The following is a 24,528-nucleotide window of genomic DNA, read 5'->3' as shown; positions in this document are numbered from 1 at the left end:
AAAACGAATTAAATGGATACAGCACAAAAAATGCAGTTCTAATGAAGCTATTCCTCTGGTCATTTTCAATGGATCTTTGAAAAAAGAGTGAGTCTTTCATCCAGTATAAAATATTGTAGCTTATTAAAATAATTAAAATCATTCTAACTGCGGTCAGAACTTTATGGTTCCCTTCACGAATTTTCACCGATGTTCCAAATAAAATGAAGATTGTTTGATACGTAATGTAGATGACATTGAACCAACTGTGGAACGTTGTCACAAAAGGGTTTTTTTCATGAGAAAACATTAATGTTACAATACCAGATAAACTTACAAATGATGAACAGAGTATCAGAGTCATGTCATTGAAGCTTATGCGGCGGTTTTCTATTTGAATATCCAGTTTTCTGTTTAAAACATAAAAGGCATTCAGGATTAGAAAAAATATAATGATCTTCGCTCCTATAATAGAAAGTACCCATGGATGAATTGTCTTTGCTAAAATGCGTTCGTTAATTGTGAACAAAATACCGTAGTAGAGAAAGGGCGCATTCAAAATGGCTGCAACTGCACCTGTGATAAATCTATGTTTCTTGGAAAGGGACACAGATGATTCTTGTACGGGATCTCGATCAATTTCCCGATGGTCGTAGATTCCACCGAAGTAATGTTCATAAAATTCAGTTTCCTTTGACAGTGAAAGGGTGAGAATAAGAGTAGCTGCCAGAATGCTGTATTCCATTAAGAAAGGAGTTAGTAGCATGTCTGTCAACCGAAATACGGTTTCTAAGTCGTATTCTTTTATGTAAGAGCAATTCCGCATCACTGCATAGTACTCTGAAATATCCGCTGTCGTTTTGACAAAAATGCTGAATACGTTGGCTTCCAACCATTTGACAAGATTTGAAATCGTCAACATTGAAATTATATACTTTATTTTCCAAGAGTCGAAAAAGGTATATTGACTGCAAAAGGAAATAAAAAGCATCTGCAAAAATGTGAACACAATAAAGCTGTATTTTCCTAAGCTTTTGGACGTTAAGATGTCGATATGGCCACATTTTTGATTGAGGTCATCGTAAATAATTTGAAGAATACATTGGACAACTCCCAGGATCCATAAAACAACTACCTTTGTCGTGACCACTGGCGATTGACGCCTTTCTTTGATCCACGCTCTCCGACTTCTGTTGATGGAAACGCATGCGCACAGAATCATAGCAGAAGACAGCAAATGGACAAACAAACAGATATACCCAACAATAGACTCGGCTTCACGCTCCGAATCACCAAAGAAGATAATTGGGGCAAAGAAGCCACCAAGTAAACCAGATGCCATGAGAAAAGGCCCAATGTTTCCATCACTCTGTAAGGTGCGTACCATTCCGACCTTTTGCTTGATTCTCGAGCTCTTGTGCAAATATAGACCTATGTTCGACGACTCTAAAGACCTTTACCTCACGGTTTTTTTTTAAATGCCGGAAATAATCATCCAAAAAGCAGAATCACAAAATCAAAAGTATAAACATATTTTTCACATTCATCAGTTTCACACACATTAGAGAGGAAGTAATGGTTGTCTTTATCTATAAACATCATGAAAGTGCCTGGAAACGGATAATTCTATTAACTCATGAACGTCTGAAAATGACTAACCATTATTATGAGTTAAAGCTTTTTATATTTTTTTTTCTTATATGTTCCTCCAGTTTAAAACTTTGAATATAAGTATGCTTACAAACTGAAGTGCTATTTTTTTTTATAAGTGCAATTTCTTTTTTTTTTTTCAGCATTACCGAAGAAATGCTTGTTATATTGAATAAGGAAGTAAAATGTTAAGATAAAAGACGTATGGTTTTTACATAAATTCATTACTTATTTAAATTGAAAATTTAAAAAAAAAAAACCAACAACAACAACAAAAAAGGAAAATTAATATATTTCTTTCAGATGGAAATTCTATAACTACGATAGCGTCTTGATTTGTAAAGTATATGTAAAGGGATAAAAATAAAAGGCCAAATAAATAGAATGTGAGAAGCAAAAATATCAAATTAGGACTTGTTAAAGTATGATTTTTGACCTGATACCCAATGATGTTTAATAGAGGAGTATTTGCCACGTATCCGCTTGAATTATTGTTGATTTTGAATTGCATGCTTGAAATTTTCCCACAATTAGGACTAGGAGTAAAGTTTGAAAGTTTCATTTTAATTATCAAAGAGGAAGAAAACTTCACCGATTTATTTTAAGTGGTTATCTAGAATATTAGTGCATTCTCCTCGCATCATGGAAAATATACCAAGTTTTACCCAATGTAAAGTTTTAAGGCTGTGCGCAATGAATATATATATATATATATATATATATATATATATATATATATATATATATATATATATATATATATATATATATATATATATATATATATATATATATATATATATATATAATGAAAATTTTAAATTATAAGGAATGGATTTAATAGCTACTTAATTTATACGGTATAAACTGGGATGGAACAGTTTACGATTTTTTTATAAACCGCGAAGCGTATTTCTGTCCCAACCCAGTTTATACCGTATAAATTGGGTAGCCATTAAATTCATTCCTTAATTGAATTCAGAATAAAGTGCCCATGTTACATTGTGAATAAAAAGACTGCTCTGAAAATATATGTCCAATTACATCTGTAACTCATTTGTAGATGTATATATATATCATATATATTTACATTTAAAAAGTTCATCAGACGTTTTTATTGAGGGGGCACAAACATATAGTATCCATGTTTACTATAGTAATCTATATATCGGCAAAATTATTGGGGGGGGGGCACGGCCCCCCGTCCCCCCCCCCCGGTTCCTACGGCCATGTAAACATGTAAACACTGATTCCTTATATGTATAACAATCTTTGTAATTATATTTTTCAAATATCTAGTGTCGTTTGTTATTTTTAAATCTAAAGTTTAAAAAAATGACTACGTGACGGACATCATAAGTTAAATTATCATGTTCAACTTCACTTGAAATCAATTAAACGAAGAAAATGAACGTGTGCATCACAGTGCTGTGTGTTATCTCAAGGTAAAATATTAAACTCTGAAAGAGAAAAACCGAAAAAAAAAGGAAATTACACTGTATGACTTTGTTCTGGTATTTATATTTGTCAATTACAACTTTTAAAAGCATTATAGTAAAACCAGCGTTCAGTTTAATATATACGTTCTTCCTATTAAAATCTCCTAATTCATTTAACTGTTAATCAGCTGGGTTTTTTTCTTTTTAATATTTTTTTAAACATGGTGTTTACAACATATTCTATTTTATCAAAATATGTCCCATGGAACCAACGTCTTCATATTTTGCATTATTGCTGTACATGATCAATAGGTATTTTTCCCCAAACTAAGAAGATCAATTGACCACAAAATATAAGTTTACCTTTCTTTTATTTGTTTGGGATTTTAATCACCGATTTCTGTAATCAGTTCAGTGTTCTTTTTATCAATAAAAGGTCTTTCTAATTTTTTTTTTATTTATTTATTTTTAAAAATTGTATTTTTCTATTTCATATACCCTTAGTGGCGCCCCACGAATGATCGACAAACTTCGGAGTAAAGCGGAATCAACCGACCGCGCCATTTTCGCGGGTTTTGAAAACTTTGCAACGCGCATGAGCTAGTAATCGGAAGTAAACAAAAATCAGCAGTCTGACGAACGAATTGCACGTGGAAAAGTACGGTCTGAAAACTGTCAAAACCGACTGAAAATGTGGTGAAGCTACGAACAGATATTAATGTCATCGTTTGCACCAAAATTTTGGAAGCCTGGTAAATTTAAAAGTGCACTTGTCTACTTGTATTTGCCTTGGTCAAGAGCTTCTTTATTTTTTTAGGATTCACACAGGTCCGACACAATCACTACATTTAGCTACGTAGTTTGAATACCTACATAGCTTTATTTACCTACTTGAAGTAGTTTTATTTAGCTTCTTCGTCATACTTATGTCTTAAAGGAGAATTTTTGAAGAATGTACATAAAAATCACACTTTGATGCAGTGATCACCTAATGATGTTTTCAACTGTTCAACGTTGAACTGATCTGAAAACAATGCATGAAAAAAGTCACTCTTGAAGATGTCTCATTAGCGTAATTGCATTTAAAGTTCTGAAAGTTTTGGGGCTATATATATTCAACAGTTAAATTTGTGACCGAACAGTTACTTCTTGAATGAAATAAATTTGAAGAAGACCAGTTCTGGTTAACATGATAATTGATTGGTAATAATTAATTCAGCACAATGTGATGTAATCATACTTATCCATGCTTCAACGCACACAGGGTGCTGTACAGTTACTCAGTGGAAATGCATTTCAAAAGCAGTAATGTTTAACTATATCTGTGCTCTGGGTTGCTTTTTTAAAACTCCATAGTAGAAATAGTAGTAGTGCACATACTTGTGATTTTTTTGTCTAATTTAAATGAAAAGCAAACTTGTGAAAACTTGTTTTAAATAGGAAAATAAAGCTACTTCAAGTAGCTAAATAAAACTACGTAGGTAATTCAAACTACGTAGTTAAATGTAGTGATTGTACGAACTGGACCTGCTACAGACACTGATATCTGGAGATTGGTTCTGTGGTTGAGCTAGCTGGCAGCAGGCCACATTTATTATCTGTCCATGCTCTCCTTCACAAAAGCTCCACTCAAAGTTCACAACTTACACAATGGCATAATACCTAGGGTTAGCCTGTCTGCCCTGTCAGTTTAATAAAAATTAACATACTGTATACAGGGAAATTTTTGCCCCTTTCGCCTTATTCACAGGTGGGCGAATTTAAAACGGGGCAAATTCAAAGAACACAGTATAATTTCTTAAACAGAACTGTGATTGGGCGAATTTAAAATGAGGCAAAATTGCTTGCAAGTGTGAAAGCCTGGCATAAATAACACGGGGCTAAAATAACCCTGTATACAGTAGTCCACAATAAAATTCCTTTTGATTGAGAGATGGTAAAACTCTTTTAATATGAACAAGGATATATAGCCAATTCATGAAGTTTTTTTTTTGACCTCCAAAATTCTTAATAATTCTTTGTAAAATTTTATGGTTATAACAAACTCTGATATGACAAATTTACAGATATAGCGAAGTGATTTTGTGTCCATAGAGGTTAAAAATAATGAAATTTACATCTTTTATGATCTCAAAATTTAAAATATTAAACTTTCTTTTTTGTTAAGTATTAATATATGAAATTCTTCAGAAAGCATTAGATATCTAAAGTATGTTTTGTAGTTAATGCTTTTATTAACAAATTTGTTATATGGACATAAGGAATTAGGGATAAAGCCAAGTGATTTCACATTTCCCAGGACTTCACTATAACCAAGTTTTATTGTAATTAAGTGAGTGTGTCAAAATTTTATCCCCAGAGCCAGGATTTGAATTGATGATGCTCAACTAACTTCTGTCTTGCCATTGTGAGCGAATCTCCCTGACCACTACAATTCCAAGATAGTGATTTGAGTAATTTAATTCATGTCCACCTTTGCCTTTGTAAGGGTTGGACATGGTTACTCGGTTTCTGTACCGGACTGAGTAGTTGTTTCAAAATTACTGGTAAAATACCATTTTATTTACCGGGAATACTGGGAGCCAAATCAGTATATAATCCTTTTTCTATGTATATTTAATGCATTCAAGTACATTTTTTATTGTTTATACCGGTATGGTATTGTACCATTTCATCCTTAACAGTGTCCAACCCTTGTCTTTGTGTTCAGTTTAACTGAATATGTGTTCAATTAAGTATAGCCCTTTCATGCTTCTATTCTTGACAAAAAGCATAAGCAGCAAGTTAAGCTTCCAAGTAATTGTCAAGTTTTAAGGATAAACAGAAATGTTGTTACAGAATTATTACTCATAGAAACATATAATGGTAGTCAGACTCGCTTGTTTACCAGATACATGTAACTCTGATGGTGGAATAGCTTTCCAGTATTTTCTTGACCTGGCTATGTATTTTATTCTGGTCCATCACATTATCCCAGTTTTCTTTTTGCTTGAAAATATACCTCTTATGCTGTTCCTTGTAAAGTTGGGCAGATTTAACTTGCATCGATCATCTTTGCTAGCCAAGGGTTTCCGATCCGAAATCTACTCTACTAGAGTAGATTTCGGATCAGAAACCCTTGGCTAGCGAAGATGAACTTGCATAAGTATTCATTAAATCACAAGTCAATTAATTACTCCAGCATTATATTTTTAAAATATTTTTTTCCCTATAATTATCAGGTACTGAGGCCCCCGACCAGGCTATAAAGGAGGAGAGGAAAATTGTGGGTGAGGAAGGGGGGACAACTGTGGTGTACAACCAGAATGTATCTCTGTCCATAGAGCAACAGCGGCAAAAACTTCCAGTGTTTAAGGCATGAGAATTTGAAATACTGACATATCTGCAAACTTCTGAGTTCCAATTCTCTTGTTCATTAGCTCTCAATGAATAAAAAATTTCAAACTTGTTCTGGAAGAAGAACAATTAGATAAAGGTTGCTAATCTTGTAGTATGTATTTTCTAGGAATAATTATTTTGTGTGTTCAATAGTTGAGGAATCATATCCTGTATTTGGTGGAGAATTACCAGACTGTGGTGATTGTTGGAGAGACAGGGTGTGGAAAATCAACACAGATACCCCAGGTAGAGATTTATTTAAATTTCAATCCAGCAATGTACTGCATCACATTCAATGCTGAAGTCATAGACAGAGATCTTAAATTGCTTCAAAATATTTTTTCTGTGAAAAGAATAAAAAATCTGTATACAGATAAACTTCTGTAACTCAATATTGGCAGGACTGTTGGAAAATGTCGAGATATCCAGAGTGTTGAGATATCACAGTGAGACTCAACATCCAAGATTTCATTGCATACCAAAACATTGACAAGTTTATTATCTACATGAATTCAGAAATCAGTTATTCATCTTATTTTGAGCAATTTCTCTTTTATTAATATGTTTATTACAAAATCTAAGAAGTAATAAAAGTAAATTATCGACAAAATGTGTTCTTTCTCCACATAAAAAGTTTTCTAAATTAACTGAATATTTTCCATTCAGCATTCCAAATGTATCGTTTGCTTTTTGTCAGAACAGGATATGAAATGAGCTGTTGAAGCTTTAAGCCATCCAAAGTTGTTACCCTGGAGATGAAAAAGAAAACAAATACATATATTTTCTTATTTTATTTTAGAAAGAAAACTAATTTTAAAAACAAAGAAAAATTTAAAACATTTGTGTACTTGAACTAATGCAGTTATGTTACATATATGTTTGAATCACAGGTGTTGCAATCAATCACCATTTGAATGTGTCATTAATTGATTGGATTGTTCCCTACGGAATGTTTTTTCAACACAAAATATCATAAATTAAGCCTTTTAATTTCTGATATAATATATATCTGAATTGAATTCAACATGTTTTTATTCATTGTAATTCAGTTGCCTTTCTCAAATTAAAGTTATGATAGGTTTCAGTATAAATGAATGTCTGTATATATTCATTTATGCAGAATCATGAATTTATCATTGAGCAATCAACATCTGATTGAGAACCTAGGGTGCTTGGGATTCATTTACAAACTAAGTCTATAAAATTATGAGCAGTGTGCAATCAAAACATGGGTTGGAAAGGTGTGAATTTCTTACAATGTCAAGATGAACAGTTGTCCTTGCATGACGAATGACAATCTTACAAACTGTCAGGTTTTGCAAAGTAGAAAATTGCCCCGATACATCTACCGGTACCTGGGAAATTTTGCTTTTGAGACTGTAAATATACATCGAGGTAAGCGGGGTAGTCAACATTACCGAGGTGGACATATTCCAGGTATTGCAAATCATTTATATAGTAGATACTGCCAGGACAGTGGACGAACATTGATATATGCCAGGTTGTCGCCATCTCATGTCAAAATACTGAAGTTCACCTGTAATATGACATGATTGTCAATTTGATGAAGTCATGGCGGGTTCATAATCATATCAGTTTGAATGAAAATCACTGGAGAATTTTAGGATCATAGGTGCTTCCTGGGATAAAAATGTTAGTTTTTTAATGCTGTAATATGTACATGTGGTACATGTTTTGTAATTGCGCTGTTTCAGTACTTGTTAGAGGCTGGATGGGGAACAGAGGGACATACAATTGGAGTCACTCAGCCACGACGGGTTGCTGCTGTCATGGTCAGTGATTATGAATATGATTTATTTTGATCATGAATATTGAAGGAAAAAGGAGAAACTTGATGAACTTCTTTTGGAATTTGTCCTGATATTTATTTGCCTATTCTTATAGGTGGCAACACGAGTAGCAGAGGAGAGAGGTGCGCTGTTAGGGGATGAAGTAGGATACACAATTAGATTTGATGACACATCAGATCCTACCCGCACTAGAATCAAAGTAAACTAGTTTAAAATGCTCAACTACAAGATTTAGTTCAAGATCATAACTGCTAGCCTAGCTTCTAGGTTCTAGGTATCTAGCTCAATTGATGGACCACTCACCTAGCCACTAATTGTCAATTTCGAAAACAAATTTTTTTAGAAATTTATAATTTTGGAACAAAGTGTATTGAAATCAAGCAAAAATGTCTGTGTAAATAAACATTAAATTCCATAGCATGGAGAAAATAACTCCATTTTATGTAAGTATGTCGTGAGATGTGAAACTAACTAAGGTGGCCATCTTTGATTTGCTACCCAGTGATTTTTCCACATTTTTAGCTCACCTGAGCTGAAAGCTCAAGTGAGCTTTTCTGATCACCCGTTGTCCGTCCGTCCGTCTGTAAACTTTTCACATTTTCAACTTCTTTTCAAGAACCACTGGGCCAATTTTAACCAAATTTGAAACTAAGCATCCTTGAGTGAAGGGGAGTTTAAATTGTTAAAATAAAGGGCCAAACTCCCTTACAAGGGGAGATAAACAAGAAAAGACAAAAATAGGGTGGGGTCATTAAAAAACCTTCTTCTCAAGAACCACTGGGCCAGAAAAGCTGAAACTTAGGTGGAAGCATTCTGGGGTAGTGTAAATTCTAAATTGTTAAAATCATGACCCCCGGGGGAAGGGTGGGGCCACAATAGGGAATCCAAGTTTTACATTGAAATATATAGAAAAAATCTTTAAAAGTCTTCTTCTCAAGAACCACTGGGCCAGAAAAGCTGAAACTTATGTGGAAGCATTCTGGGGTAGTGTAGATTCTAAATTGTTAAAATCATGACCCCCAGGGGAAGGGTGGGGCCACAATAGGGAATCCAAGTTTTACATTGAAATATATAGAAAAAATCTTCTTCTCAAGAACCACTGGGCCAGAAAAGCTGAAACTTATGTGGAAGCATTCTGGGGTAGTGTAAATTCTAAATTGTTAAAATCATGACCCCCGGGGGAAGGGTGGGGCCACAATAGGGAATCCAAGTTTTACATTGAAATATATAGAAAAAATCTTTAAAAATCTTCTTCTCAAGAACCACTGGGCCAGAAAAGCTGAAACTTAGGTGGAAGCATTCTGGGGTAGTGTAAATTCTAAATTGTTAAAATCATGACCCCCGGGGGAAGGGCGGGGCCACAATAGGGAATCCAAGTTTTACATTGAAATATATAGAAAAAATCTTTAAAAATCTTCTTCTCAAGAACCACTGGGCCAGAAAAGCTGAAACTTATGTGGAAGCATTCTGGGGTAGTGTAGATTCTAAATTATTAAAATCATGACCCCCAGGGGAAGGGTGGGGCCACAATAGGAATCCAAGTTTTACATTGAAATATATAGAAAAAATCTTTAAAAATCTTCTTCTCAAGAACCACTGGGCCAGAAAAGCTGAAACTTATGTGGAAGCATCCTTGGGTAGTGTAAATTTTCAAAATTATGACCCCCGTGGGCAGGGCGCGGCCACAATAGGGAATACAATTTTTATATTGAAAGATATAGAACCACTTGGTCAGAAAAGCTGAAACTTATGTGGAAGCATTTTGGGGCAGTGTAAATTCTAAATTATTCAAATCTTGACCCCTGGGGGTAGGGCAGGGCCACAATAGGGAATCCAATTTTTACATTGAAATATGTAGGAAAAATCTTTTAAAATTTTCTCCTCAAGAACCGCTTGGCCAGTAAAGCTGAAACTTATATGGAAACATCCTGGGGTAGTGTAGATTTTAAATTTTAATTAGCAATATCATTGTAATTTCAATTAGCAATATCATTGTAAGTACCTAGTAAGTTAATGAATTATATCAAAGAAGTAATGCATACAAATTTCATCTTTTGTATTACATCTCTTTAACACTTTAAAATGATCAAATATTATCTTTAAGTCACACTGACCTTTCTTTTTTCAAAGAAGAGTACAAGTTCAATTCAGACCTGTCGAAAACCATTGGTCCTGTTGGCAAGGCTGGTAAAAATTCGTCTGGACTGGTCTGGACTGTTAATTTTCAAATTTTAAATTACCGTATATACTCGCCTATAAGTCGGTCCGCCTATAAGTCGGTTGTGATTTTTGAGGTTATTTTGGAGGTTTTTGCCATTGACCCGCCTATAAGTCGGTACAACTTTTTGCCAGGATCGGTGGACAATTTCAAATCAATGCTCTACTGTTCTTACATGTGTTTCAAATAATATTTTGAGAAACTACGCCGATATTTTATCTCTCTTTTGTCTTCTCTTATAAATTTCATATCAATAATCTAATGTATTTACCTGTGTTCAAATAATATGTTAGGATATGACATCGGTAATTGATATTTTTATTTTTCAACAAACAAAACCACTACCATTTTCGTTTTCTTTTTAATACTGTTTTGTTTAAGCGTTAAATTCCTTGTCTTGTATATTTTATACACCGATCTCGATCATAGGCGGATCTCGGTCTCTTTGGCATGGTGAAGAACTATGTAACGAGGCTAGTAACATTTTGATGATATTTAATTAGGAGGTGCTCAATATCCAAGCCATATCTATTGTTTTTAATAACGCTATGTTTGATCTTTTATCAGCAATTATTGTCTCTTAATCAGTGTTAATTACCTGTATCCCTTAACTGAAAACGTGTTTATTTAGTGGCATGCGCCCCGAGAAAATCGTGTACTACACATCGGAAGCATTATCATAAACAATCGAGTTTTAATAGCCCCAGAATAATATTCTGAATTATTTTTTAAGAATATTATTTCTGTTGTCTAAAACATTGCAGACGGTACATATAATTATACATTAATGCTGAACGTATTACTGGTATATCGGGTTCGCAATTCAATTTTACCGAAAAACGATAGATTTACAGTAAGTCACAAGTTAATTAGAGAAATATTTTTGTTTATAATTAATCAAATAAATAATATACACTTAAGATCAAAATAAAATCATTAAAACATGTAAATACTTGTACTTTATATATAATCTTAGAATACATAAATAATATAATATGTTCAGACATTTCTCAACGATAATCGTCGAAGTTATGTTAAAAATACTACATTTCGTCGTCTAGAAAAATACCAAGCTTTTGATGACTCGCCTATAAGTCGGACATAGAGTTTTGGACCAAAAGTTAAATCCCAAAAAACCGACTTATAGGCGAGTATATACGGTAGTCCAAATCTGTTTGAAAAAATCTAGTGTGATGCAATTTTTAAAAAGATCAGGATAGGGATGCACAGGTAAAGGTCACAAAAACGGCAGAGGTGGCTGCATACTGATGATGGTCCATTAAAACTTGTTACAGCAAAGACAGAAAACGTGACATTTATGTCTTTGATTTAAGACTATCTATCCCAAGAAAAGAAACATATGAGATGGAAGGCTGTTGAAAATAATAAAGGGCATTTTGGTGCAGTTATTTATTTTCCTTTCTCTGCATCAAAATAAGGTACATGTTAAGTTTTTGGAGCAGGTCCATTACCAAGAAACTATGATGGCTATCTGAACCAAACTTGCATGGATGATGCTTCACAGGATGAACACTCTCAAACTTGCTCAGATGCTGGACTTGACTTAACATTTTCTGGATGAGGGACTAGTTTAAAGTTTTTAAGTAAGTTCATTCCCAAGTAACTGCAAGCCCTATCAGACCAAAGTTACGTCTAGGAATGCACACTACTAGATTATTAGTTTGGGACTTTGCCTTACTTAAAAACAACATTTGTTGAGGTGAGCTCTGTAATCTCCGATTACCTATGTTTAATATTTTTTTTTTACAGTTTTTGACAGATGGTATGATGATTAGGGAAATAATGGAAGACCCACTGCTGAAGAAATACAGGTATGGAATGGTACCTTAGCTAATTAGCTCTCCCTACATTTGATTTTAGCTAGAGGTTTGACAAAGCACAAATATGTATTTTTATACCCCCTGCAAACGAAGTTTAGGGGGGGTATATTGGAATCAGCATGTCCGTCTGTCTGTCCGTCTGAGTCTGTCTGTAGACGAGATTTTGTCCTGACCATTTCTTGGAAACTGTTGGAAGGATTTGTCTGAAAATTTGTACACTTATTATTCGCCATATGAAGGTGTGCACCTGGTATTTTCATTATGATTGGATAATTTTTCTGCATTTTACAGGTGTTTTTTCATTTTTATTATTTGGTTTTGTCTGGATCTGTTCCCAGAAACTATTGCATAGATTTGTATGAAAATTTGTACACTTATTATTTACCATATGAAGATGTGCACCTGGTATTTTCAACATTATTTGATAATTTTTCTGCATTTTAGAGGTGTTTTTTTTTAAATTTTTATTGACTTAGTCATTTCGGGTTCATGTCTAAGGTTTGAGACATAGAATCTAGAACACCTGTACAAAAATGTGAACTACAGCTTAAAACTACTCATTAGAACTAAAAAAAAACCCCACAAAGTATTAAAAACAGTTTTTACATTACACAGCAGATAGTGTAAATCCATTTGTCCCTTGGGAGTAATGAGTGGACATGCATCCAGTTAAAGATTAATTAATGAGTTCAGTGTGGGAAGCTGTTAGGGCATCTCTGATCAGGCAGGTCTTATCTATATCTCCGGGGAATTGGGCAGAAAGAAAGAAAGATCTCTGTTGTCTAAGTCTCTTAATTGTTATTTATGTCTGTCAAAATACATAGTTACTAAAACCAGCCTTTTATTTTTAAAATGAGTTTGATATAAAGGTATTAAAATCAATTTGATTTTGTATAATTAATTATGATATTTTTTTTTTTTCAACAATCAATTTGCAGAGTGTCATGTCTCACAAAGATGACAGATAGTTGCAAACTATTTTTTCAATGTAATAAAAAACACTGTAATTATTAGTGTTGATATTTTATTAGGCTGCACCTTAGTTTCATTCATTAAAATAAAGTGCCCCACCACAGCATTATACGCCCATCAAATATTGTTAAATTATCATAAACAGTTTAGATTCAATTGGTCGAATGACATCTTAGTGAGACAAGGCAGTCTGCAATTTGTTGTAAAGATATAAAAATTCAAATAAAAAATGTACAATAAATAATTAGTTTAAATTATATTATACAATATCATATAAGTTTTAATTATTTTAAACAATATCAAATTAGTTTTAATTACATCAAATTTATCTTGAAAGTAAGACTAGCCAACAAGAACAATTCAATACAACACAAGCAATTAATTAAGAGACTGATTCCTTTTGCCCATTTCCCAAGAGATGTAGATAACACCTGCTTGATCAGAGATGCTCTACCAGTTATCACCTCACACTAAACTCATTAATTTATCTCTAATTTGACATGCAATTTTCTGCTATCAAAATTTTCCTTGACCAGTGCCTGATCATTACACCCATGGGAGAGGTGTAATTTTTCTTGTTACAGATTGCTGTAAAGAACATAATGAAAAAAATAAGACTAAATAATAAGCCGGACATGAAAAAGCTAACAGAGGGACATGAACGCTATAACATAATACGTCCCGTCTTAAGACGGACATATAAAAAATATAATGAGTAATTAAATTTTCACTGGAAATGTTTAAGGAAATTGTGAACACATCTCACATCTAGAAAACATTAGTGATTTGGTACTTTCTCTGAAAAACCCAGCGGGGGGTATTTGTCCCTATTGGACAGTTCTAGTTGAATTTATAATTTTTTTCTTTCCATTTTTCAGTGTGGTTATGTTGGATGAAGCACATGAAAGGACTCTAAATACAGACTTGATTATGGGACTTTTACGAAAGGTTTGATTTTATGAACGATTCTGATCTGACATAAGCCCAATAACTTAAGCTGTCAGCTTATTAAAGAATAGAATTAATTTCTGATGGGATTTAAAGATGTTTCTTGCTAATTGTTTATTGTTATAATGTAAAAAAAAAAAAAAAAAATACACATTTTTTTCTTATGTTTTGAATTAATTATTATGATTTTTTTAAAATTATTATTATTATTATTTTTTTTTTTTTTTGATGCAGATTCAGAAAAAGAGAGAAGATCTCAGGATAATCGTTGCTTCAGCCACACTTGATGCAGAGGTACAGTCTTACATTTATAATGAAAAGTTTTCATCCATTTTATTTTGATTGGTCACAAGAGTTGTGCCCCATTATTCTTTAAATGTGCCTTGCATTATGTAGAGACTCCAGGGTTGTTCCTTAGAATTGAAATAGAAGAGGACATTTAAAAAGTATAAGGGGATTTTTGGTTCCACCCATGGTGGGGAGTTTAGGAGGAATATCAAAATAACCTGCGGGATAACATCATTATAGGGAGGGAAAACTTTTTAAAACTCTACAAGTTAAAGTTAGATTGAAATTTTATTCATGAGCATCATATGTTGTTTGATATTAACCAGGATCCAGTTGCACAAACGTTAGTTAAATTAACTTCCAGTTAGTGTAGTAACTAGCTGTTAAATTTTTAACGACAAGTTACGTCACTGTCAGTTAAAAATTTGTTGTTCGAAAGTCTATTAAAAATAAATTAGCTAACTCACATTAAATTGATGTCTTTTAGTTAACTTTCTGTTAAAATCGTTCTACACACGCATTTCCCTTAAATATGATGAAATATTTCTGATGTCATAATCAAAATGATGTCAATTCATAAATGCTAAGGTTATTTACTTTAAATATTAATTTCTTATATTGGTAAAATATATTAAATATGTATTATTAAAGATAATTACTTCAAATATGAATTCTTACGTTGAAAGATAGTCATTTTACATGCATATAAACAATGCAATTACAAAGTATGTATTCAGTATTAAGTTCTAACATGAGGCATTGATTTTTGGGAGGGAAATTGAAAATAATAAAAAAAAAAAACTCTTAAAAAGTGGGAGGGGAACACCACCACCCCTCCCCGTTTTATATGCCTTAAGTTTGAATTGAACGATTAACCTTCATTTCAGTAACTTGTCTGAGGTTAAGATTTTTTTAAAATGATGATCATTTTGATAAAATATAATGACATTTATTGTATGCATAATCGGATAAAAAAAGTACCTACATCTCCACTCATATGGAATGATTTCATCTTGTTGTTCTTTGCAGATAATATCTCAACATATATCTGCAATGTATAATACAATCTTGCCTAAATTGAAATTGGGATTAAATTTGCATGTTGCTCAAGTCAGACATTTCTATTATCTCTATAAGTTCTTCCTTCCACGCAAACAAGTTCTGAAATGATAACAATTCCGTGATTTTGATTTTAATGCTTAATAAAATATTTAATGTACGTAGGTAACCTCAGTTAAATCTGTTAGTTAAATCAAAAACTTAATTAGGCTTTAACTGTTAGTTAACTTTCGTGCAACCGGTTTAACTCACCGTTAAATTTAACGTCGGGTTAACGCAAAGTTAATGGCCAGTTAAATTTAACTAACGTTCGTGCAACCGGATCCAGAAAAGGTGATTCATGTTAAAATCTAATGCAAGTTTTGGCTATGAATAGGATTTTTTTTTTCTTGTTTGCTGTTAATAGGATTTATTTCTTTTTCTAAGGAGATGAAAGACTTTTTCAATAATAACAACTCAGGAAATTCTAAGTAAGTTCTGTTGTATTACTGCATATTGAAAAGTGAAACATTTAGCAAAGAACACCCTTAAAAAAAAACAAAAAAAAACACACATTAAAGAAACATTAAAGAGCTAGATACAAGATGTGGGTAGATTGGCACTGGAAATTTGTAGTGAATACAAAATATTTTAAAAATGAATAATGCCACAAATGTATTTTCTTACAGAAAATGTAAAATCAATAACTATTTTTTCAGAAATGTGTATATATATGTACATGATGCAATTATTGTAATGATTGTAGACTGCTGTGTTGAAGATATATTTTGTGTTTGCAATATATGGGATTTGGAATTAATACCTTTTGAATTGATTTTTTTACTCAGCAAAGACACTGCTGCTATACTGAGTGTGGAAGGCAGAAATTTTCCAGTGGATATCCATTACACTATGGAGTAAATATTTCATACATTATACACTGTATAGTTATTTAGAGAGAAATGTCACCAAAATCATAAACAGTCTTGAAGAGCATAACTTTTTGGAAAATGAAAAGATCAGTAGGGGGTGTGATGAAAAAGGAAGTAAATATGTAATACATGTATCAAAATTTAGAAACATTTTATAAAGCTTTTCAGAGGCACCTGCTATGATTTTAAAATTTGGAATAACTTCCGAGTCTCTCTGGTCATCCCACTAATATTTTACGAAATGTAAAAGTTAGGAACCTGAAATCTAGTATGTGTATGTCACAAGATAGTTGAAAAAAATATTAGTTTCTATGTGAGGTTCTATGTGAAGTAGGCCTTCTTCTCAAGAATTTATACATTGTTGAAATACAGCTTGAGAGATATTAAGACATTGAGATATTAAGCTTGTTTGTTGGTTCTCACAGTACCTGTTATAACATACAAGGCTGAATTACCTTGTGACCTGGAATTATCCATGACCTACTTTTCAACAGTACATGTATTTTGACTGTGTCAGTATTCTGTAGTATAATTATTTTAGCAGTTATCATATTTTAGCAGCTTCTGTTCATTTACAGAACTATGGATTTTGAGAAGTAGTGATTTGATATGTAGTGTCAATAGTGCTTGTTACGAAAACATACCCCAAAAAATATTATTTTGACCTTAATATTTTGATTTTCTCAAAATGTTTCCTGAGATGCAAAGATTACTCATAACCTTGACCTTAGTTTCTGTATATCATTTTTTTTTAAAATGTGGACAGTATTTATTGAATAATGAAAATGTTATTTTGATAAAAAGCATGTGTATTGCTTGTTACAGTATCTATTTAAAAGAGTGTCAGGGATTGCTATCTGGCCTTGACTTTTACTTTTAGCTACTTCAAAAAAATCTCCCTTTTAGTTGTTGAACCATTTGAGATCAGTGTTTTATAGATAGAAAATATATAAGATTGGTAAAATATCAGAATCACTGATTTCATGACCTTGACCTTTGATATACTTTAAAAATCAAACTGTCCAGTAATCTTGGACCTGGGAGAGGAAGGGTTTTTGTATCATGGAAGATTAACAATGATTAAATAACTTCAGTTCATCCTTCTCTCATACTCCATGCTACTTAGGTGGCACATTCCCTCTAACCTTTTTTTCTTTCTTTCATAGCCCAGTTCCAGATTATCTGAAGGCCACAGTGGAGACTATCACTAAGATTCACCACCAGGAGAAGGAAGGGGATATACTGGCTTTCCTTACTGGACAAGTGAGTCTGATTACCTCCCTTCTTATTTTAAAACCTTCGTTGTGTTCCGTGATTTTTTTAAATTAAATGTCCTTTCTCCATTTTAAGAAGTTGGTTACAGTATCTTAGAATGCAGCTCTGTTTTCTGTAGAAGTAGGGAATCTATCCATTTTCTCTTAAATTTGAGTTTGACTGTGTGAGAAATTGGATACACTTAGAGTTTGAAGTACCGGTATTAATTAATACTCTGTATCCAACGATTTTTTCTACCCATTGGGAATGGGTCCAGTACCGATTCAATTGGGAAAAATAGCTTCGAAATAGAACAAACGGAAATTTTCTGTCATGTCAACATATGAAATTTATTTTGCATTTATTCTAACCTTATTATCTATTAATTCATGCTTTAAAGAATAACCAACAAGTATTCATTGTTTTACATAATTCAAGTTGTCAAAAATGTAAGACACTACCATGACTGTGCTGTCAACAACATGTCCCACCATATTACCACTGATCTCTACTTTCAATTTAAGAAGAAGTTAAACATTTAGTTAACTCATACAACATTTCATATGAAAAGAATTACGATGTCATCGTAGTCTGTTCCTCAGGAGTTGCATTGGGAACTTTTAGTCTCAAAATTGGGAATGCTTTTTGGCATTGGGAATGGTATTGTTTACTGGTATCAGTTGTATACGGGAAAAAAACGCTGGTATCTTCTGCACTAGTCTTTGAGGGTGTTGAGAAAAAATCTATGTAATTATTTTCTCAATAAGTTGCTAGATAAAATATATAGCAAGTAACTACAAATGTATATGTACATTGCATCTTGACCAAACTTGCATGGATAATGCTTTTAGACATATTTAAGATGCTGCAAGCGATATGTACATGTATTTTAGGTATTTTTAGTTGTACATGGAGAAGCCTGTAATGATGAATTTACGTATAACTAAAAAATGGATTTTACTAAACATTCATTCAGTGCGAGTCATTGCCTTTCTTGTAGATATTAAGCAGTCCTGCCCTATAAGTGCTCTTGAGCTATTTTCTCATTATTAGAGATTAAGGGCTCCTTTTTATTCTTTCTACTTCAAAACTGATATAAAATCAAAATATGAAGTTGATTATAGCTTCAGTGTTTGTGACAGTGCAAGTCAGATACAATCTGAAATAATATTTTTTATAAATTCAGGAATCTTTGAATAGTGGAAATATAAAATCTGATACTGATAAATTATATAGTAAAGAGTTGGTGTTGAATGCATGGAATGAAATTTATTAGCTTGTGATTACCTGATATATATGGTGCTTAAATTTGACACCTGAGTAACTTTATGACCAGAATTTTAACCTTGTGTGATTTTTTTTACCTGTTGAGCTAAGCATATGAGCATGCAAGTCAAATAAAGTTTTTAAGGGGACGAAGTCCACTTAATTATGTTGATATTACTTTTTATTGATAATAATCAAATATAACTCTGTATTTTAGTCAAATGTATATGAACTTTTTAGTACACTGTGTAATTGATAATATAAGTTTTCCTTGATAAATTAAGATTTATGGATGCACATCTCATTTATTACCTGTGAAAGTTAAAATATATGGACTTCTCAAGGTCCATAAAATTTTATCGATGCATACTTTTGACCTAATCCTTGTTGTTGAAATTCTGTATGCTCTTTTTCCTGTACGAAATTGTGGTACATATGTCAAAATTGATATTGATAAAGCATATATAAGCACAAAATGCACATATTTATAATATTTCAATCATCCCTGATTGGTTTGCAAAAAAATTTTAATGAGGCATACGACACAATAGATTAGAAAACTGGTAAACAGAATATTGTTGTACATTTAAATTGTATACGTGGTAAGATGGACTTGATACAAGGATTGTCAAAATTCTCTGAAGACTGTTAGGCTGTTGACTGACAGAGTTCAAGGTCTTGTTAGTCTGTATAAGTATCTCTCAGACCACATGTTTATTTTTGATGGCTCAATTAATATTGAAGTATATTGTGAAGTAATTACAACTTTAATTAACTAGAAAGAGAGTTCTTGAATGGGATCAAGCCTTGATTTTAACAAGAAATCTGTTTCACTGCTTGTTAAAATGAAGTACCGTAAATCTGGAAATTTTTACATCGATTTATCATTGCGAATCTGGGTCAAAAAGGTGTTGATTAATTTTTACGTTTTAAAATTTTGCGAATTGTCATTGGCGCTAAAAACAAGAGGCCCATGGGCCTTGAATCGCTCTTCTGATAAACTGTACAACCTATCACTTCTATTTGAAGCCTCAAAGTATCCTGTATATTTACATAAACCCTTGAAATTCCAATTCACACTCTGAGAACCCAAGATGATTCTAAGCCAATTAGTGCCTGAGAGTTGGTCATGGTGACCTACTTATCACTTGTCATTCTCTGAGGACCCATCAACTAAGTTTGATGATTCTAAGCCAATTAATACCTAAAATATTTTTTAAAATTATAATCATAAAATTTTATAAGTAGGTCAAAGTGACCTACTTTTCAGTTGTTTTACTCCAAGGACCCAAGATGCATCAACTGACAAAGTTTGATGATTCTAAGCCAATTAGTACCTGTAATATTTAATTAAAGCCATAAATTTTCAAAAGTAGGTCACCGTGACCTACTTTTCAGTTGCTGTACTCCGAGGACCAAAGATACATCGACTCACAAAGTTTGATGATTCTAGCCAATAAGTACCCAAAATATTTAATTACAGCCATAAATTTTCAAAAGTAGGTCACAGTGACCTACTTTTCAGTCAACCTACTCCGAGGACCAAAGATGCATCAACTGACAAAGTTTGATGATTCTAAGCCAATTAGTACCCGAAATATTTAATTAAAGCCATAAATTTTCAAAAGTAGGTCACGGTGACCTACTTTTTAGTCGATCTACTCTGAAGACCCAAGATCCTTTAAATGACAAAGTTTGATGATTCTTAGCCAATTAGTACCCGAAATATTTAATTATCGCCATAAATTTTCAAAAGTAGGTCACTGTGACCTACTTTTTAGTCGACCTACTCTGAAGACCCAAGATGCATCAACTGACAAAGTTTGATGATTCTAAGACAATTAGTACCCGAAATATTTAATTAACGCCATAAATTTTCAAAAGTAGGTCACTGTGACCTACTTTTTAGTCGACCTACTCCGAAGACCCAAGATGCATCAACTGACAAAGTTTGATGATTCTAAGCCAATTAGTACCTGAAATATTTAATTATAGTCATATAAATTGAAAAGTAGGTCACGGTGACCTACTTTTCAGTTGACCTTTTTTGAGGACCCAAGATGCATCAACTTACAAAGTTTTATGATCATAGGACTTAAAATGTCCAAATTATGCCTCTAAAATGCTTTGAAATCGAATGCCTGCAAAGTTCAAAAAGTAGGTCACTGTGACCTACTTTTTAATAAATATGTTTTATGGCCCCAAGATGCATCATCTTACAAGATTTAATGATTCTAAGCCTCCCCGTATTCGAATTAATGACCTTAATTGTTTTAAAAAAGATTAGCCATAAAATTCAAAAAGTAGGTCAAGGTGACCTACTTTTTAGTTGACGTACTTTGAGGACCCAAGATGCATCAACTGACAAAGTTTGATGATCATAGGCCTTAAATTGTTCAAAATATGCCTCTAAATCATTTTGAAAAAGAATGGCCGCAAAATTTAAAAAGTAGGTCACCATGACCTACTTTTGAGTCAACATGATATGAGGTCCTTAGATGCACCAACTGACAAGATTTGATGATCCTAGTCCTTATAGTAAGCAAAATATCAACATTTTAATAAAATGTAATTTTTGGTCAACTTTGAAGTGACCTTGAGACCACGCCCTTTGCCCCAGGGTAAATCCCCGTGCAAATTTTAATCTACAATATATCCTCATCCTTTTGTGTAAGTTTGGTGATAATCTGCCCAGTGGTTCTTGAGAAGAAGATTTTTTAGCAACCAGTACTTTTGTTTCTATTTTCCTAATTATCTCCCCTTGTTAAAGGGTCACAACCCCAGTTTTAGTATAAAAGGGAGCCCTTGGGCCAAGGATACCCTGTGACAAATTTGACAATAATTGGCCAAGGGGTTCTTGAGTTATGGCCCATATTCTAAAAAGTTTACGCACACCGCACAAATGGCCATAGCATTAGCTCTTTGAGCCTTTGGCTCAGAAGAGCTAATAAAAAGCTCTTAAAATTTTTATAACGTACATTTTATAAGTTACAGATGTGCATACAATGAATTATGCATGTACATACAATCACATTCCTTTCGTCGGGGTTTCATTATACACGAGAGTAAGTTCTTCGTTAACTATCTGTCGTGCTAAGAATTCGTTGTTAGATAAAATAACTGGTCTTTCTTTGTTAGAGAAATGATTTAAAAGAGACATACTGCCCAGTCAAACAATCGGACGATATTGAATGTAGTTAATGCATGGATTATCACGGATAATTAGCCTGTAGTATGAACAGATATTCACGGGGTTAAAAAAAGACACCGGTTGTCAGAAAAATTTTTGTTTACATTTTTTGTTGTTTATTTATTTTTAAGAAAAATATTTTTGCGAATGCAATGCACTCGCAAATTTGCTAAAAATTTATCTATAGTAAAATTTTCCAGATTTACGGTATTTCCATCTCTGAGGAAGTAAGGAGATGTCACATTCAAATCAACCAGAGTAAAATATTTGTCTTTCCATGTGTACCGTGTAAGAAGACAAATTAAACAGGGAGAAAGTATCTAATTACATGTAATACATTGTTTTTAGATCACCTGAGTCACTCAGGTGACCTATTACTATCTGTTTTTATATAAGATGAAAACTAAGAGTACAGTTTAATTGCTTTGCTGAAAGTATTTATTTGAATATTTGCAATATCACATTCAACATTTGACATTTTTATACTGTATCTATATCACCTTATTTTTGCGATACCTTATTTTTGTGAGACATTTAATTATTTGATATTTATAAGTGACAAAAAATTTCAGGAATGTTAGTTATTGTTACATATAATCATTAATAAACAAGAATTATTTAATCAAATATAGGCAAGAATGAAATTTTTATGATCAGACAGTCTCACTTAATTACACAAAAATAAAGTTCTCGCAAATAAAAAGTGATTTAATCTGTTTCACAATACAAGCAAATAGGAATTGTGATACATGTATATTGTACAGTATTAAAAAATATATGTATAACTATATATGGCACTAATCTTTAGCACAAAAAATAAATGCAAACAACATTCAACATTACTAATTAATTTGTCCATGCATGTTCTTCATGCTTGTTCATTAAAAAAATTTGCAAAATATAATAAACTGTGGCTCTTTAGCCCAAAGGAAAAAATACAGTTGGATTTTATGAATGAAATAAATTTTTAATACAAAGGTAATACAAAGATAAACATTGCACTGAATACATAAACACCAGAGAGTAATCAAAAAAATAAAACCTGAGTAAAATGATTGGGTAAATACTGTTGATGAAAATAAAGGTCACACAATTTTACTGTAAGTAATTTCACAAACACAACCGACATTAAATCATCATGTTGCTTCCCAAATTTTGATTTTTGTAAAAAGAAGCAAGCCAACATATTTTGATTATATGGTACGTAATTTCATATGAATATGAACTTGTATAAAATTTGAATTTCATAAGATGCTATTGAATATGAATTTTCTAATAGCCACTGAGATGCTTATATAACACAGCTATAGATGCTTGCCACTAGTCTTCTTATTGATCCTCTTGTAATCCTGGTTATAAATCTGTCTCTCTTAATCTCTCTGCTGTAATCACCTGATGAGTGCTGCCAGATAAATCAGAAAATCTTAGAAGAATTAAAAGTATGGCACTGATGTAATAATTCAAATATCTTTATCAAGTCGTTCCCATGGTAAACAAAAAAAAAATCCTTGAGCAAAATAACATTAAAGAAAAAACAACATTTAAACTGGTTTCTGGTTTCAACTCTTCCAAGTTTTAGATCCTGGTGATCATGAACAACTCCACTGAGGAACAGCCTTGGTCTTGGTATCTCTTAGAGGCTGTCTCTTTTGTTAACTCCTCAACCTTGAATCCTTTCCCAAAGCCTTTTTTCAAGTCCTCGGTTGTCATGCTCCATGGAACATCGCTAATAGACTTGTCAAAGTTGACAAATTCAGTCAGGTTCACGCACCCCTTCCCCATCACCGTTCGGATTCTGTGAATGTAGGCCTCCCTGTCTTCAACATCCATAGAATTAAGGCCACCGCTATCCCATATCCCATCAAATTCTCCACATATGTCCACAGTAAGATGGAAAAAATCACAGGAGTAAATTACAATTTTGTGATCTAAGCTTTCATACTTCTCCCCTCTGATGGCCCCAATGTCTGAGACTTGATAAGGAATGTGATTCTCATCGAAGAATGCCTTGCAAGGAACAGGTGCTACCTCCAATCCCACCACTTTATATCCATGATCCACCAACCATTTCATCTCCACTGCTTTTCCACACAGAGGCACAAATATTCTCATACCAGGCCTTGTTAGCATTCTTTTGTGATATTTTAGGAACAGTTCATTAAGATCTGGGTTGTGGAAGTCGACATCAGAGGTATTCCAACACTCCTTCCACATCCCCACTGTCATCTTCTGTTGAGGGTATTCATGGTGCGCCATGTTGAGTCTTCTCTATGCTTTTGTATGTGTGTTGATATATGAGGGCACTTCAGGTCATTCATGCATGC

At 32.8% G+C, this 24,528-nt stretch overlaps 2 protein-coding genes across 2 annotated transcripts in view; one reads left to right on the top strand and one right to left on the bottom strand.

The window, feature by feature from the left end:
* Positions 1-3,722: 3,722 nt before the first annotated feature.
* The window catches only part of LOC133171957 (probable ATP-dependent RNA helicase DHX35), a 134,686-nt gene continuing 113,880 nt past the window's right edge, over positions 3,723-24,528 (top strand). The window contains exons 1-11 of the mRNA XM_061306753.1: positions 3,723-3,820; positions 6,290-6,423; positions 6,600-6,692; positions 8,162-8,239; positions 8,352-8,456; positions 12,246-12,307; positions 14,167-14,236; positions 14,471-14,530; positions 16,010-16,053; positions 16,411-16,479; positions 17,661-17,757. Coding sequence (XP_061162737.1) covers positions 3,787-3,820; positions 6,290-6,423; positions 6,600-6,692; positions 8,162-8,239; positions 8,352-8,456; positions 12,246-12,307; positions 14,167-14,236; positions 14,471-14,530; positions 16,010-16,053; positions 16,411-16,479; positions 17,661-17,757 — 846 coding nt within the window. The 5' untranslated portion in view covers positions 3,723-3,786. The remainder of the gene's footprint in view (positions 3,821-6,289; positions 6,424-6,599; positions 6,693-8,161; positions 8,240-8,351; positions 8,457-12,245; positions 12,308-14,166; positions 14,237-14,470; positions 14,531-16,009; positions 16,054-16,410; positions 16,480-17,660; positions 17,758-24,528) is intronic.
* LOC133171956 (probable thiopurine S-methyltransferase) lies at positions 22,644-24,486 on the bottom strand. Its single transcript, XM_061306752.1, has one exon. The coding sequence runs from the start codon at positions 24,458-24,460 to the stop codon at positions 23,780-23,782; it is 681 nt and encodes a 226-aa protein (XP_061162736.1). The 5' UTR covers positions 24,461-24,486; the 3' UTR covers positions 22,644-23,779.

This window comes from Saccostrea echinata, unplaced genomic scaffold (assembly GCF_033153115.1).
Source record: "Saccostrea echinata isolate AGI-Se365-2 ecotype Australia unplaced genomic scaffold, CSIRO_AGI_Sech_v1 ptg000054l, whole genome shotgun sequence".
Taxonomy (NCBI): Eukaryota; Metazoa; Mollusca; class Bivalvia; order Ostreida; family Ostreidae; genus Saccostrea; species Saccostrea echinata.
Note: the sequence above shows the minus strand (reverse complement) of the source record. Positions and strands in the feature narration are given on the sequence as shown.

Coding starts and splice junctions, on each gene's coding strand:
- LOC133171956 (XM_061306752.1), bottom strand. CDS start 24,460: ATGGCGCACCATGAATACCCTCAACAGAAGATGACAGTGGGGATGTGG.